Genomic DNA, 13,004 nt, shown 5'->3' with positions numbered 1-13,004 from the left:
CTGAAATTAAAACCACTCTTGGACCAAGAGCGGATCGGAGGCAGTTTCAGGGCTCACGTCCACCCGTGCCCATCTGGTCAAGCAGGAGGGGGCTCAGAATTCTCACTAACCCTCATACTTGAAATTTACACGTCAAACTCTGAAGCTTTAAACTTCTGTCTAATCCGGTCAGTTCAGAGTTGATACACTAATTGTAGCGAAGAGACACCCAACGTGGTAGGGAATACATTCTAACAGTGTGAGTAACAGTACCAGCCAGAGTCAGAAAATTTCAAATGAACACACACCCCGCCCAAAGCACGGCTCCTGCAGTAAATCTGTACACAAGGTTAATACAAGTTTAAAGGGCTTCCTTGTCAACTGTTTCCTGTTAAGTTTAAAGAATTTAAAATAAACTCTAAAAGCGAATTTATAGGTGAAATATATATAGCGAGAGGATATAATTATTATATACTATATACATATATAAAACGTATCTATTCCTCTCACCACCTGAGTGGAACTTTCAAACGCGTGGATCAAGTGTCCGCAAAGGCACTGAGGTGCCACCCAGCGCGCGTGCGCGGAGAAGGGTCCCTGCTGTCAGCTCCGAGCCCCACCCCTCGCGGCAAACACAGCAGTTTAAGCAACAGCTTAGCGCGCAGGGGCTGCTCAGAACCTGTAACCTAAAGATAATTCAGTAGCGGTAAGCAAAACTGACACCGTGTTGTTTTAGGCCAATTAACGGTGGAAACAGAAACCCCTAACCTTTTCAGTTAGAAAGGTCTCCCTCCCTCCCAGGTTACGTTCAAAAGTTGCCCTGCCCTCCTTTGTGAAATCCATGTCGACACCGAAGAACAACACCCTGACGCCCACCCAAGACACCACCCGCGACCCTCACCGTCAAAACGCAGAGAAAAGTCCCTCTGAAACGCGCCCTAAGAAGCCCAAGCGATGTGCCTTCCGACAGCGGCGGGCAGGTCTAACCCTCCCTCCGCGATCCTCGGCCCTGGGGGTGTAGCGAGGCTGCAGCGCTGGGAAGCTGACGCCAGGGGCTCAGCCCGTCGCCCCTCGCCGCTCACCCTCCGGCCGGGCCGGGGTTCAGGCTGCCAGGCGCCCCTCCCCCTCCCGCCGGGCTCCACTCACCTGAGCGCCTGCTCCTGCTGCCCCGGGAGCCGCAGGCTGTCCGGCCGGTCCCTCCTCCGGCGGTAGAGCCCCGACTGCGAGAGCTCTTTGAGCTGTAAAGCCGTCATGCTCCCGGACCGCGACCCTCGGAGTCCGGCACCGGAGGGCGGGCGGCCGCCAGAGCTGGGGACCACCTCGCGCACACCTGGCCCGGGGCGCCGGCGGCCGCGCTTCCTGCTTGCCGGGTACACACCCTCCCGCGGGCGGCCGTATCTCCGCGCCGGCACCTGGGAGGGCCTGGTGCTCACGTGCTACCGCCGAGCAGAGTCCGGCTGCCCTGAGCAATCGCACCGGCTCCTGCGTGGGCCGTTCCAGCATCGTTCTGCATCAAAACCGGGCTAAAACGCTCCAGAAAGGTCGTGACTCAAGAAGGGTCCTGCCCTGTTCTCTGGGCCAGGAAATCCACCAACACTTCACACGCAGCCGTCGGTTTCAAGAAGTGCCTGGGCATCATGAGCTCGTTGGGACGTTTTCCTTCAAACGGAAAAGCAGTTCTGAAGGGCAGCACGCCGGCTCCGCTCTCTCCACGGTGCTCTAAATCCTCTTCAGAAAGGAAGGAAGTGTCTTCTTCCTCCCCCATTAAGTGTTACTCAAAAATTCATAACTGAAAGGGAGGTGGTTTCTTCTGCCATCCCCCGTCCCGCGATTCTCTACACCCAAAGCCGCCCACCGAGACGGGTCCCCTCGCGGGAGATGCGCACACTGTCCGCCTACTGCTGTCCCTGCGTGTTTGATCCCAGCGGCCACCGCCTCAGGAGGGAGGGTCTGGTTCCTGGGGTGTGGGGTGTGGGTGGGTGTCTGCAGCGTGGGGTACAGATCATAGGGGCACGTCCTTGTCCCCGGACCCCGCTGGACGGCCGCGCGGCAGCAGGCGGGTCTGACTCAGTCCCTCTCAGGACGAGTCCCCGCCGGCGAGAGCGCGGGCCTGCTCTCAGCCAACAGCTTGGCTTTGCGGTGCCGGCAGTTTCTCTGCGTGTCAGCATCTTTCTCCTAGAATCCCCTCCAGGACGAGAGCGCAGAGAAATGGGTTTAAAAGTTCTTTTCACACCAAGAGTTAAAGAGTTAATACATTCCCCTCTCTAGAAGGATCCATATTATAAATTCAAATATTCAGGACCCCAAGGAAGGGGGCTCTGCATCTCACCCCTTCACTCAGGACTGTGGCCCCGGCTCCTTTAGGGCTGCAGCCCTGGTCCCCACCTGCCCACGCCCGCCCCAGTGGAAACACAACTTTTTACAGTCACCATCGAAGTGTAACATACGTTTTTAAAGAAAATGCAGGGGGAAAATTAGTAATTTTGTTACCACACTGATGTAATTAGTGACAAAACATTACCCAAAAAAATCGAGGGACAAATGTATCTCTTCCTCCCTCTGGAAGGATACACAGAAAACTGGTAACATTGGGTGCCTGGGGGTGGGGCAGAGCAGCAGAAGACAGCTTCTCTGTAACCACTGCTCTATACCTGCTGGACTTGGAATACCCTGCACATTCAAAAATAAATAGGAAAAATTTAGAAGGTTTACATATACCTTTTGAACAAAGCTCTAGGATCCTACTGAGACATAAAACACAGAAAAGTTTGAAGTTTACAGTAATAGAAACATAAAATTAGGATTCCTTAAAGCGCCTAATTCTCACATTTTTGTCATGACAGGTGAAAAACGCAGAGAAACAAGCACCAATCTTTTTTTTTTTTTTTACCTGTAGGCATCAAAACAGAATAGATGCCTGAGGAATAAAATACAAACTAATTGTAGCCACTGCAAACACAGAAGCCTCAACGTTGAAAAGGACTTGTTTCCACAGGAAAATGAACATAAGAGAGCTTGATTTTTAAAGAGAACTTGCAATAGAGTAATGCAGCCCGCTGACAAGGGAAAAGGCTTGGAAACTAGTAAAGTTGACAAGACAGGAAACACTACCGTGTAGGACGAATCCTGTATTTGATGAGTCTAAAGTTAAAAGGATGTGAACAGGGGGAAGAAAAGTTATGTAAAACAAACTGAAACAATTCTTGCCTGCAGACTTTTAAAATGGCTGTGCTGACACATACAAACTTCAGTAGATCCATGCTTGTCACAACTGCATAAAATTAAATCCTGGGGCTTTGGGCAAAGGCCTTTAACCACCGCCATTTCACTGACAACACAGACAGTGGTACCCTTCCCTCCCCGCCACACGCAGCCAGGGAGGGGCGCCCATTTCTGGGAGGGAACAACTCCCTACCACACAATGGCTCAGGCTGCAGCCGGATGACACCCCCAAACAATGGTTTCTGTGCATCTGCGTGGGGGGAGAGAGGGACAGAGGGCACAGCCCTGGGAGGCGGCAGGCGACGTGAAGCCAGGAGAGTCCCCATCCCCGTAGTTCCCTCCTTTCACGCCCTCCCGTAGAAAGTTATCAGTTGAGCCTGGATTGTAGATCAGGCCTATTTTAAATGAGCTCTGAATTTCAAACGACCGTCTTAGCATTTGAGGGAGGCCCACGTGGGTGTCCATACAGGGACGTCCATTTCGTGGCATAAACGGACTCCGAAGGGCAGTGCTGCCTCCCTTAGAGCCCAGCGGCTGTCAATGAACAAAGGTTCACAGAACGTGTCGAGGGGGCACCGCGGGGTGGCGGCTCTGCGAACCTGTCTGCCCACTGCCCCCGCTGAGCTCCGACTCACAGCAAAACGTGCCGTCAGCTCGGCAGGCACTCCCTTCTGCAGTAGGCTTGTGCTCTTGGTCGAAATGACTAAGCAGGAAGCCCCAGGGAGCATCACACCGGCCTCGCTCTGCAGGCTGACCTCTGACCCCACCCTTCACCTTTCGAAGTGGAGCGGGAGGCGGTCACCGACCTTCTGTGAATCCGAGCAAGGTCAGTGAGTCTCAGAAATGCATGCGAGCACAACACTGCCCCCATCTCAGGGCACTGGCAGGTGGACTCACCTTCCGACCTGCACAGACGCCTCTGCCCCAGGGCGGGACCCTGACCTCAACTGCAGGCCAGACGCTGGTACAGAAGAGCCCCTGTTGTACCCACCCCGCCCATTTCTCTCCACCTCCCAGTCATCTCTCTGCCTCTGGCCTCACCCACCTCTACTCTACCCTCCAAATTTCTAGGAGTTTTTTCCAAATGTAAACCGGTCACTCGCGGGTCCTGGAAGACCCTGGGGTGACCCGACGGCTGATCCCCGTGCTGAGTGTGGTCCCAGGACAGATGGGGCGTCCTGGCCCCGAGTCCTGCCTCTCGACTCAGCGCAGGGGTCCCTCTCACAGGAGGGCTTTGGAGACCCTTCACTCACTATCACCAGGGTCTCCATCCCCCCCCACCCCCCGCCCCAGATAACAGCCCTCCCAGGGCAGCCGTGTAGCTACTGTATCGCTGCGTCTTACAAGGCCAGGTACGTGGTAGAGTGTGCGTTTGCTCAGTACGTTCTCTGGTTTAGTGTTCGACCGATTGATTTTGAGAGCCTCGCCACTTCATGATGATGCTGCGTTTCAGATGAATGCTCCAGAGTTTTGAAACTGGTTGTGCTTTGTTTTGTCTGTGCATTTAACACTCAACATTACCTAAATGAGATTCTTAAAAGGCACATCCATTCCACGGTTTAGGAAAACTGTACTTTCCTGAGAGATTGCAAAAACTCAGATGCTGCACATTTGTAGTTGAGCAACACCTTCCACCAGTATGAACACTTTCCACTGGGGATAAGAACTAAGAAGCCACCCTCTACCTGACTCAGTCCAGTTCTCAGTGTACTTGGTCCCAGTATCCGCTTCAGGCTCTGGGGGGTAAAGAAACCTAATTAGGCGTCAAGCCCCTAAGACCCGTCCCCAGCATTCCTGCGCTGACGGCTCCGGCAGAACTGAGGGCTGCACCCTGGCTTCGGGGCCCAGCTGGCTGCTGGCCCCGTCAGCAGACCTTCCAGACCAGGGGCCTCAGGCCTGCAGACGGTCAAGCAGCTGTAAGTTTCCAGGCCATTAATTTCCTTGTACACACGCGGTAAGAGAAGAATTTTGTTTTGCAACCACTCTGAACTTAATGGAAATGAATCCTTTTTAGTTTAAATTTTATCCTATGAATAATCCCCTCCAGAGGAAGTAAAGCTTCTCTGATAAAGCAGAGCACCGTCCTCCCTCCTTCCATGCTCCGTCTCCAAAACTCTCACTTCCAGCCCCGCGTCCTCCACACGGGCCCCCAGGCACGTCCCGGGTGTCACACGAGGGCTCGGACCCCGGCGATTCTCGGGTGCAGGTTCAAGTTCACGTCGACCAGAGCAGAGTGTGAGAGGGCAGAATCCACCGTCCAGAAGCATCAGAAAAAATCACCAAAGACATGGTCCCTGGCCCGTCTGCGAGCCCCTCTGAACATCCCCTGGACCCTCCTCTCGCCGAGCAGGCGGGGGAGCCTCGGCCGAAGTCTGACACCCGACAGGTCAGCCGCCAGAAACACAGAGAATCGACACGGGTCACCCACCGTCTTCTGCGAGACAATCACAGAACATTCCCAAAGCCGCACCGCAACAAGCAAGCTTTCCCGTGTCCTTCAACAGGATTTAAAACAAAACTGTCAGTCACCCTCCCACGCCACCAATCTTTCTACGGGGCCGAGGGGGGGACAAGCTGGTGCGAGGGTGCAGAGCGAGCCCGGGGTCACCCGGCTGGTGGGTCCACGTGGGCAGCGTCCCGGCTGCGGCCGGCGGGCAGGCAGGCACACGAGTCACATCACTCCCGAAGGCCTCAATCTTTCCCTTCGGAAACAGAGCAGTCGAATCCGATGATCTGAACGGTCTTTTCTGCAGATTAAAATTTCAGCAAGCGCCCACGGCAGGGGAGGGCCCAAGGCTGGCAGGCTCCTGGCACGCTCACCCCTCCCCGCAGGTCAGGCTCCCGCCCCGGACCCAGACGGGGCCTGAGGCTGGCTTCACACGCTCGGCCGGCCGTGCCCCCGACCCCGGGCCTGACCCCCGCCCTCGGTCCTCTCCCCGGCCACCTGCTCCACAGCCAAGAGCCGAGCTGCACATAAAACCCCAGGAAGGGACCCTGACTACCCGCCTGATACACGAGCCGCAGAGACGCCGAGGCCACGGGGAGAGACAGTGCAGAGTCAATGGGGCCCCGGCCTCCATCCACGGGCAAGTGCAACCCCATGTGACACCGTCAACACGGTTTCAGAAGACTGCACATGAAGCTAAACTTCTGTAAATAGGATAACTTTTAATTCTCTGAAGGAATTCTAGTGGTTTTATGTTCACAAAAGAGAGCTTTGCTGAAAATCCAGATTTTCACATGATTTGACTTAGAATGTGTTTTGCTATCACCTTCTGTATAAAGTTGCTCCACACACTGTTTCCACTCACTCCACCCATCCACCCCGCAGCAGGCGTGGACCTGCTGAGCACATTTCCACACTAAACATTCCTGTGACAAAACCAACAGGCGAAGGTCCCGGAGCAAGAATCCCTGGACGGCAGAGTTACCGGCAGCGGCTCTGAGCTCCTGAGGCCATGGCTCTTCTCCCCGGAATTCCAGGGCGTCGTGAGCATGACCACAGCACCTGCGCAGCCCCAGCCTGGTTTCAATGCCCCAGTTACTACTGTCAACTTCCACTTCCAAACCATTTCACCAGGGCATCAAAACACCCCCGGGTTCTGCGTGAAGTCTCATCTTGAAGCTTTCTGTCTGGGGGGACACCTTGTCAGCCATCTAACCCACAAATAAATAGGGAGCTGAAAATGTGTCAAGTCACAGGAGACAAGGCTGCTGCGAGGATGGCAGGGACGCAGGGAACGCCTCCCGAGACAGAACCTCGGGTCTGATCCCCCAGAGCTGGAGGGAGGGGAGGCTTGGGGAGAGAGCAGCTCAGCTCATGCAAAGGCCCTGAGGCTGCGCGAGGGGCTGGGGGGGCGGGTGAGGCGAGAGAGCCAGTCAGGGGTGTCTCTCTGGTCCAAAGACCCCTCTCTCAGAGCGGGGAGACCGAGCTGTCAGGGCGGAGACGGGGGTGGCGGTCGGGGTGGGAGGGTGGGGAGTGGGCGGAAGGGGGTCTTAGGGAGAGGAACCGGTGGCAGACCAGATGCGGAGCCCGGGCTGCACTCGTGCTGCCGTAGTCCTGCCCGCGGAGAGCCAGCATTTTAAACTGATTGAATCTAAGAAGACTGTTTTCAAAGAGTACTTACAAAAGAAAGGGCTGGGGCACAAAGATGCGCACGCTGTGCCGCACGCGAGCTGATGTAAGCGCCGCTCACAGCTGAGGAACACGCTCTCATCAACGTTCACCTCCGTCCTACCAGCGTGGGTCATTACTGCCCCCACTATGCGTTTGAGGTAACTGAGTCTCCAAGCAGCTCAAGGTCCTGACGGGCAACACAGCCAACGAGGGAGACTGTGGATCCACACCCAGGTCTGGACGCGGACAAGCCCCGCCCAGGAAGCTTCGCGGGCACACAGGAGCAGGGCAGCGTTGGGGTCCAGGGTGAGCTGCCCCCAAATGTCCCTCAACAGCACATGGATTATTCTGAATTAAAGCTGCTTAAGAAACGGCCGATGTAAGAGGGACACTCTGACCCCCTCCTGTCTCCCTGAAGCGGGAGATAAGTCTCCGTGTGAAGGAGGGAGAAGGACACCCTAATGGCCAGAGACAGGGCAGCCCGTACAAACAAACCCGCGACCTCTTCCGGTGACTAACCCCAGGGCCAAACCGTTCAGATCCTTCACTAACTGAGCATCCACAGCCTACGTTTCTTAGTCCTGTCAATTCCTCACAAGCTTATTGTTTGTCTAAAAAAGCCACCTGCTTTGGCCACATCTTAGGTCCCATTTCTGCGAGACCTCCGTGCACAGGAATTGAAACTTGTTTCTTCTTCTCCTGTTCATCTGTCTTGCACCAGTTTTACTATTAGTTCAGCAACGAGAACTCCAGGGGGCAGGGGAGGTGTCCCCTCCCCACTGTGGGCACAGAGGCCCTGGGGACAACCCCAGACTAAACACAGGCTGGAGACAGACTCAAACCACGGTCCTCCCGCCTGCCCACTTTCTCTCCCAGAAATGAGGCAGGAGTCCAGCTGCACCTGGGTCCACGAGGTGGAAGGGCCGCCGAGGGAAGGAGGCCGAGGTCACTGACACAGACCTTCCTCCTATAGCTCCGGGGGCAGAAGCCAGTTGACGGCGTCAGACTTGCGCCTTGACGTCGCTGAATTCCTGGACTCCTTGGAGGCTGTCTCCCTTCAGGATACGTGTGATGACTCAGGCCAAGTGTTCGGGGAAAGAGGCAAAGATTCTAATGAAAAGGGGTGTTCTTGAGACCAAGTATGTAGTTGGACAGCAACAGGGGACCTGACGGGGGCCCACGTCCCCAGCTCCCCGTCTGCCGTCCCTCCTGGTCTGACAGCCTCCCCAGTGTCTGTCAACAGGAAAGTGCATGTAACAAGTCGTGACCCCTTCCTGGAATACCACACTGCTACAGAAGAAAAATAATTCACTAAAGCTGCACAAATCCACACGGATAAACCTACCTAAGAACCGAGAGAGTGAAAAAGCACAGCTTGCACAGTATCACAAAGAGCACACACTATTTAAAATCTAAAACAAAATAAACAACCCCATGAGTGCTAGGAACACACAGTGTGTAATAAAAGGATGAACAGGAGAGTGGTTCCCTCGCAGAGGAAAAGCGGGAGGGAAAATCACCGGAACGGGAAGTGTACCAAGAGCTCAACTGTACTTGTCATGTTTTATTTAAGGTAGGTGATGGGTATTGGGAGGCTCTTTCTATTAAATTCTACACCTTCATTTAAAAAAAAAAAAAAGGATGAAGATGATGCAGAGCCGACGTTCTCTTAAAGGAGGTTTGTAAACCCCCAAGTTTCAAAGCACCACTTCTGCCACCATGTGGCTTCTCAGGGTATTACATGCACATGATTTTCAGGAAATGGAAGTCTAAAAAAGGGCATTGTTAATTCTCAGGTGCAACGTCACAGGAATGTAACCCACTGCGAGAGCCTGAGTGTCCACCACTCGATACGTAACCAACACTAAAAGCCTTTCTTACCACTTCTGAATGATGCTTAATAACACAGAAGACAGAAAGCATCACGCTAGGTGCAAAAGAATGAAACTGGACCCCTATCTTACACCATGCACAAAAATTAACTCAAAATGGATTAAGGACTACATGTAAGACCTGAAATTATAAACTCCTAGAAGGAAACATAAAGGAAAAGCAACTTGACATCTGTCTTGGCAACGATTTTTTTGTATATGACACCAAAAGCACAAGCAACAAAAGCAAAAATCAACAGGTGGGACTACATCAAGCTGAAAAGCTTCTGTCCAGCAAAAGAAACAATAAAAAAATAAAAAGGCAACCTACAGAATGGGAGAAGATATTTCAAATCACATATCAGATAAGGGGTTAATATCCAAGATGTATAAAGAATGCATACAGCTCAACACTAAAAAAAAAAAAAAAAAAAGAATCTGATTTAAAAATGGGCACGAGGGCTTCCCTGGTGGCGCAGTGGTTAGGAATCCGCCTGCCAGTGCAGGGGACATGGGTTCCAGCCCTGGTCCGGGAAGATCCCACGTGCTGTGGAGCACCTAAGCCCATGCGCCACAATTACTGAACCTGAGCTCTAGAGCCCGTGTGCCACAACTACTGAAGCCCGCACGCCTAGAGCCCGTGCTCCGCAACAAGAGAAGCCACCACAAGAAGCAGCCTGTGCACTGCAATGAAGAGTAGCCTGACCGGGGCCCACGTCCCCAGCTCCCGGTCTGCCGTCCCTCCTGGTCTGACAGCCTCCCCAGTGTCTGTCAACAGTATTGTTAATTGTTGTTATACCCCCGCCGCAACTAGAGAAAGCTGGCACGCAGCAACGAAGACCCAACACAGCCATCCATGAATGAATGAATGAATAAATAAATGAAAATGGGCATGAGGGAATTCCCTGGCAGTCCAGTGGTTAGAACTCGGTGCTTTCACTTCCGTGGACCTGGATTTGATCCCTGGTCGGGGAACTAAGATCCCACAAGTCGTGGGATGCAGCAAAAAAAAAAAAAAAAAAAAGGGCACCAGACCTGAGCAAGCCATTTTTCTTTCTTTCTTTCTTTCTTTTTGGCCGTGCAGCATGTGGGATCTTAGTTCCCCGACCAGGGATCGAACCCATGCCCCCTGCATGGGAAGCACGGAGTCTTAACCACTGAACCGCCAGGGAAGTCCTTGAACAGACATTCTTCCAAAGACATACAGATAACCAACAGGTACACAAAAAATGCTCAACATCACTAATCATCAGGGAAATGCAAATCAAATCACAATGAGCTATCACCTCACAGCTATCAGAAATGCTATTATCAAAAAGACAAGAAGGGACTGCCCTGGTGGCAAAGTAGTTAAGACTCCGCACTCCCAATGCAGGGGGCCCGGGTTCGATCACTGGTCAGGGAACTAGATCCCACATGCATGCCGCAGCTAAGAGTTCGCATGCCACAACTAAGAAGCCCGCCTGCTGCAACTAAGACCCAGTGTAACTAAATAAATATTAAAAAAAAAAAAGACAAGAAATAACAAATGTTGGCAAGGATGTGGAAAATAAGGGAACCCTCCTGCACTGTTGGTGGGAACGTCAATTGGTGCAGCCATGATGGAAAAGAGTATGGAGGGTCCTCAACAAACTAAAAATACAACTGCCATGTGACTCAGCAATTCCACTTCCGGGTCAATATATCTGAAGGAAATGTAATCACGATCTCAAAGAAATATCTGTGTCCCCTTGTTCACTGCAGCATTATCCACAATGACCAAGACATGGAAACCACCCAAGTGTCCATTGCTGGATGAACAGATAAAGAAAACCACACACACACACACACACACACACACACACACACACACACACGCACACGAGTGTTAGCCATAAAAATGAAGGACATCCTGCCACTTGCAACAACATGGATGGTCTTTAGGGCATTACACTAAGTGCAATAAATCAGAGAGAGACAAATACTATACGATCTCTCTTACATGTGCAATCTAAAAGCATTGAACCCATAGAAACAGAGTAGAAGGGAGGTGCCAGGGGCTGGGGAGTGGTGGGGCAGAAATGGGGAGATGCTGGTCAAAGGGCACAGAGTTCCAGTTACGAGAGGAATACGTTTTGGGGATGTGACGTCCAGCATGGTGACAACAATTAACAATACTGTATACTTGGAGGTCATGAGAACAGTTTTTATGTTCTCACCAGCACAACAAAATGGTAACTATGTGAGGTCATGGGTGGGTTAATTAACCTTATTGTGGTAAGCATCTTGCAAAACTATACACATGTCTCAAATCATCACATTACACACCTTAAAATTACACAATGTTATACGTCAATTACATCTCAGTAAAGCTGGAAAAAGAAAACTTTTTTTTTTTTTTTTTTTTTTTTTGCGGTACGCGGGCCTCTCACTGTTGTGGCCTCTCCCATCGCGGAGCACAGGCTCCGGATGTGCAGGCTCAGCAGCCATGGCTCACAGGCCTAGCCGCTCCACGGCATGTGGGATCTTCCCGGACCAGGGCACGAACCCATGTCCCCTGCATCGGCAGGCGGACTCTCAACTACTGCGCCACCAGGGAAGCCCAGAAAACGTTTTTTGAAACATTATGCTATGAAGCCCAAAGATAATGAGAAAGTTATTGGACATAAACTGTAGGAAAAAAAGGATGCATGTAGGCTACATCAGAGATAAGAGGGTTAAATGAGTCATAAGGCCAGCAAAACCAGGTGAGACGGGCCGGCTTCCAGACACAACTACCTGGTAGGTGAATGAAGAACTCTACTCCAAACCCAGAAGTGAAGAAGCAGGAAGAACACAGTAAAAAGAAACCTGCCCACAGCATGGACGCTGACGCTCAGAACATAGCACTTTTAATAGCAAACTTTACCTGAGATCAGCACCAACACCCAGGTTAGAGAGAAGCAAACCTAAAGCTCATACACAGTGGTCTTAACTAGACGTGTGGGAACAAGTCCTCGTGTGAGATTATTTGCACAGGTGCACTTATTTGGTGGAGGGAGCGGACAACTGGCTTAACTGCGGTCCATTCATCCCTGGGGGGGAGGGCGTGCAGCGGCGCTCGCCCGACCCCACATCCTGACCAAGCTGCGCCTCGCCCTCCGCTGCCCCCAAACCCCCAGTCGCCCTCAGCAGCCCCCTTCTCACCAGCCCAGCCACTGTGCGGAAGGTCACGTCGCCCCTCCCTTCGTATGCACGCCCTCCCAGGCCCCCCACGCCACCACCGCACACCCCGCTGTCCCCCGGTCCCTAGGCCCGCCCTTCTGTGCTGGGCCAGGCGTGGTCGGTCAGCCTTGAACTCAGATCCCAGCCTGGGCAGGGGCTTACTGGAGAGTTTTTCTTCCTAAGGGATGGTTATACCCATGCCCCACAGAGCTACCGTGAAAAGGACGTGGATTAATGGAGTAATAAGCACATTGGGAGTGCTCGATGAAAAACAAGTATCACATCATCATCGATACTTCTTTTCCTCACTGCTGTCAAAGCTGTATTTTTTTTTTTTTTTGCGCTACGCGGGCCTCTCACTGTTGTGGCCTCTCCCGTTGCGGAGCACAGGCTCCGGACGCGCAGGCTCAGCGGCCATGGCTCACGGGTCCAGCCGCTCCGCGGCATGTGGGATCTTCCCAGACCAGGGCACGAACCCGTGTCCCCTGAATCAGTAGGCGGACTCTCAACCACTGCGCCACCAGGGAAGCCCTGTATTTTTTTTTTTAAATGCAAATCTGAGCATATTATGTCTCAGTTCGGAAGACGATGTCTATTTTCCAGGGGGAGAAGTCCAGAGACCCTGGTGTCGC

General features: G+C 52.7%; 1 protein-coding gene across 3 annotated transcripts in view; it reads right to left on the bottom strand.

Annotated features, from left to right (window-relative positions):
- LIMS1 (LIM zinc finger domain containing 1) overlaps window positions 1-13,004 on the bottom strand; it is a gene marked incomplete at its 5' end in the record, with an annotated part of 95,454 nt that overhangs the window by 43,686 nt on the left and 38,764 nt on the right. The window contains one exon of one of the 3 annotated variants that reach the window (XM_082851521.1): window positions 1,126-1,232. The exons of the other annotated variants lie outside the window; for them this stretch is intronic. Within the exon in view, the coding sequence (XP_082707647.1) occupies window positions 1,126-1,232 (107 nt within the window). Of the gene's footprint in view, window positions 1-1,125; window positions 1,233-13,004 lie in introns of those variants that run through there. 3 annotated transcript variants of the gene reach the window in all.

Source organism: Leucopleurus acutus (assembly GCF_964270905.1).
Source record: "Leucopleurus acutus genome assembly, chromosome: 12".
In the NCBI taxonomy this organism is placed as follows: domain Eukaryota; kingdom Metazoa; phylum Chordata; class Mammalia; order Artiodactyla; family Delphinidae; genus Leucopleurus; species Leucopleurus acutus.
This window is presented reverse-complemented; position numbering and strand designations above follow the sequence as displayed.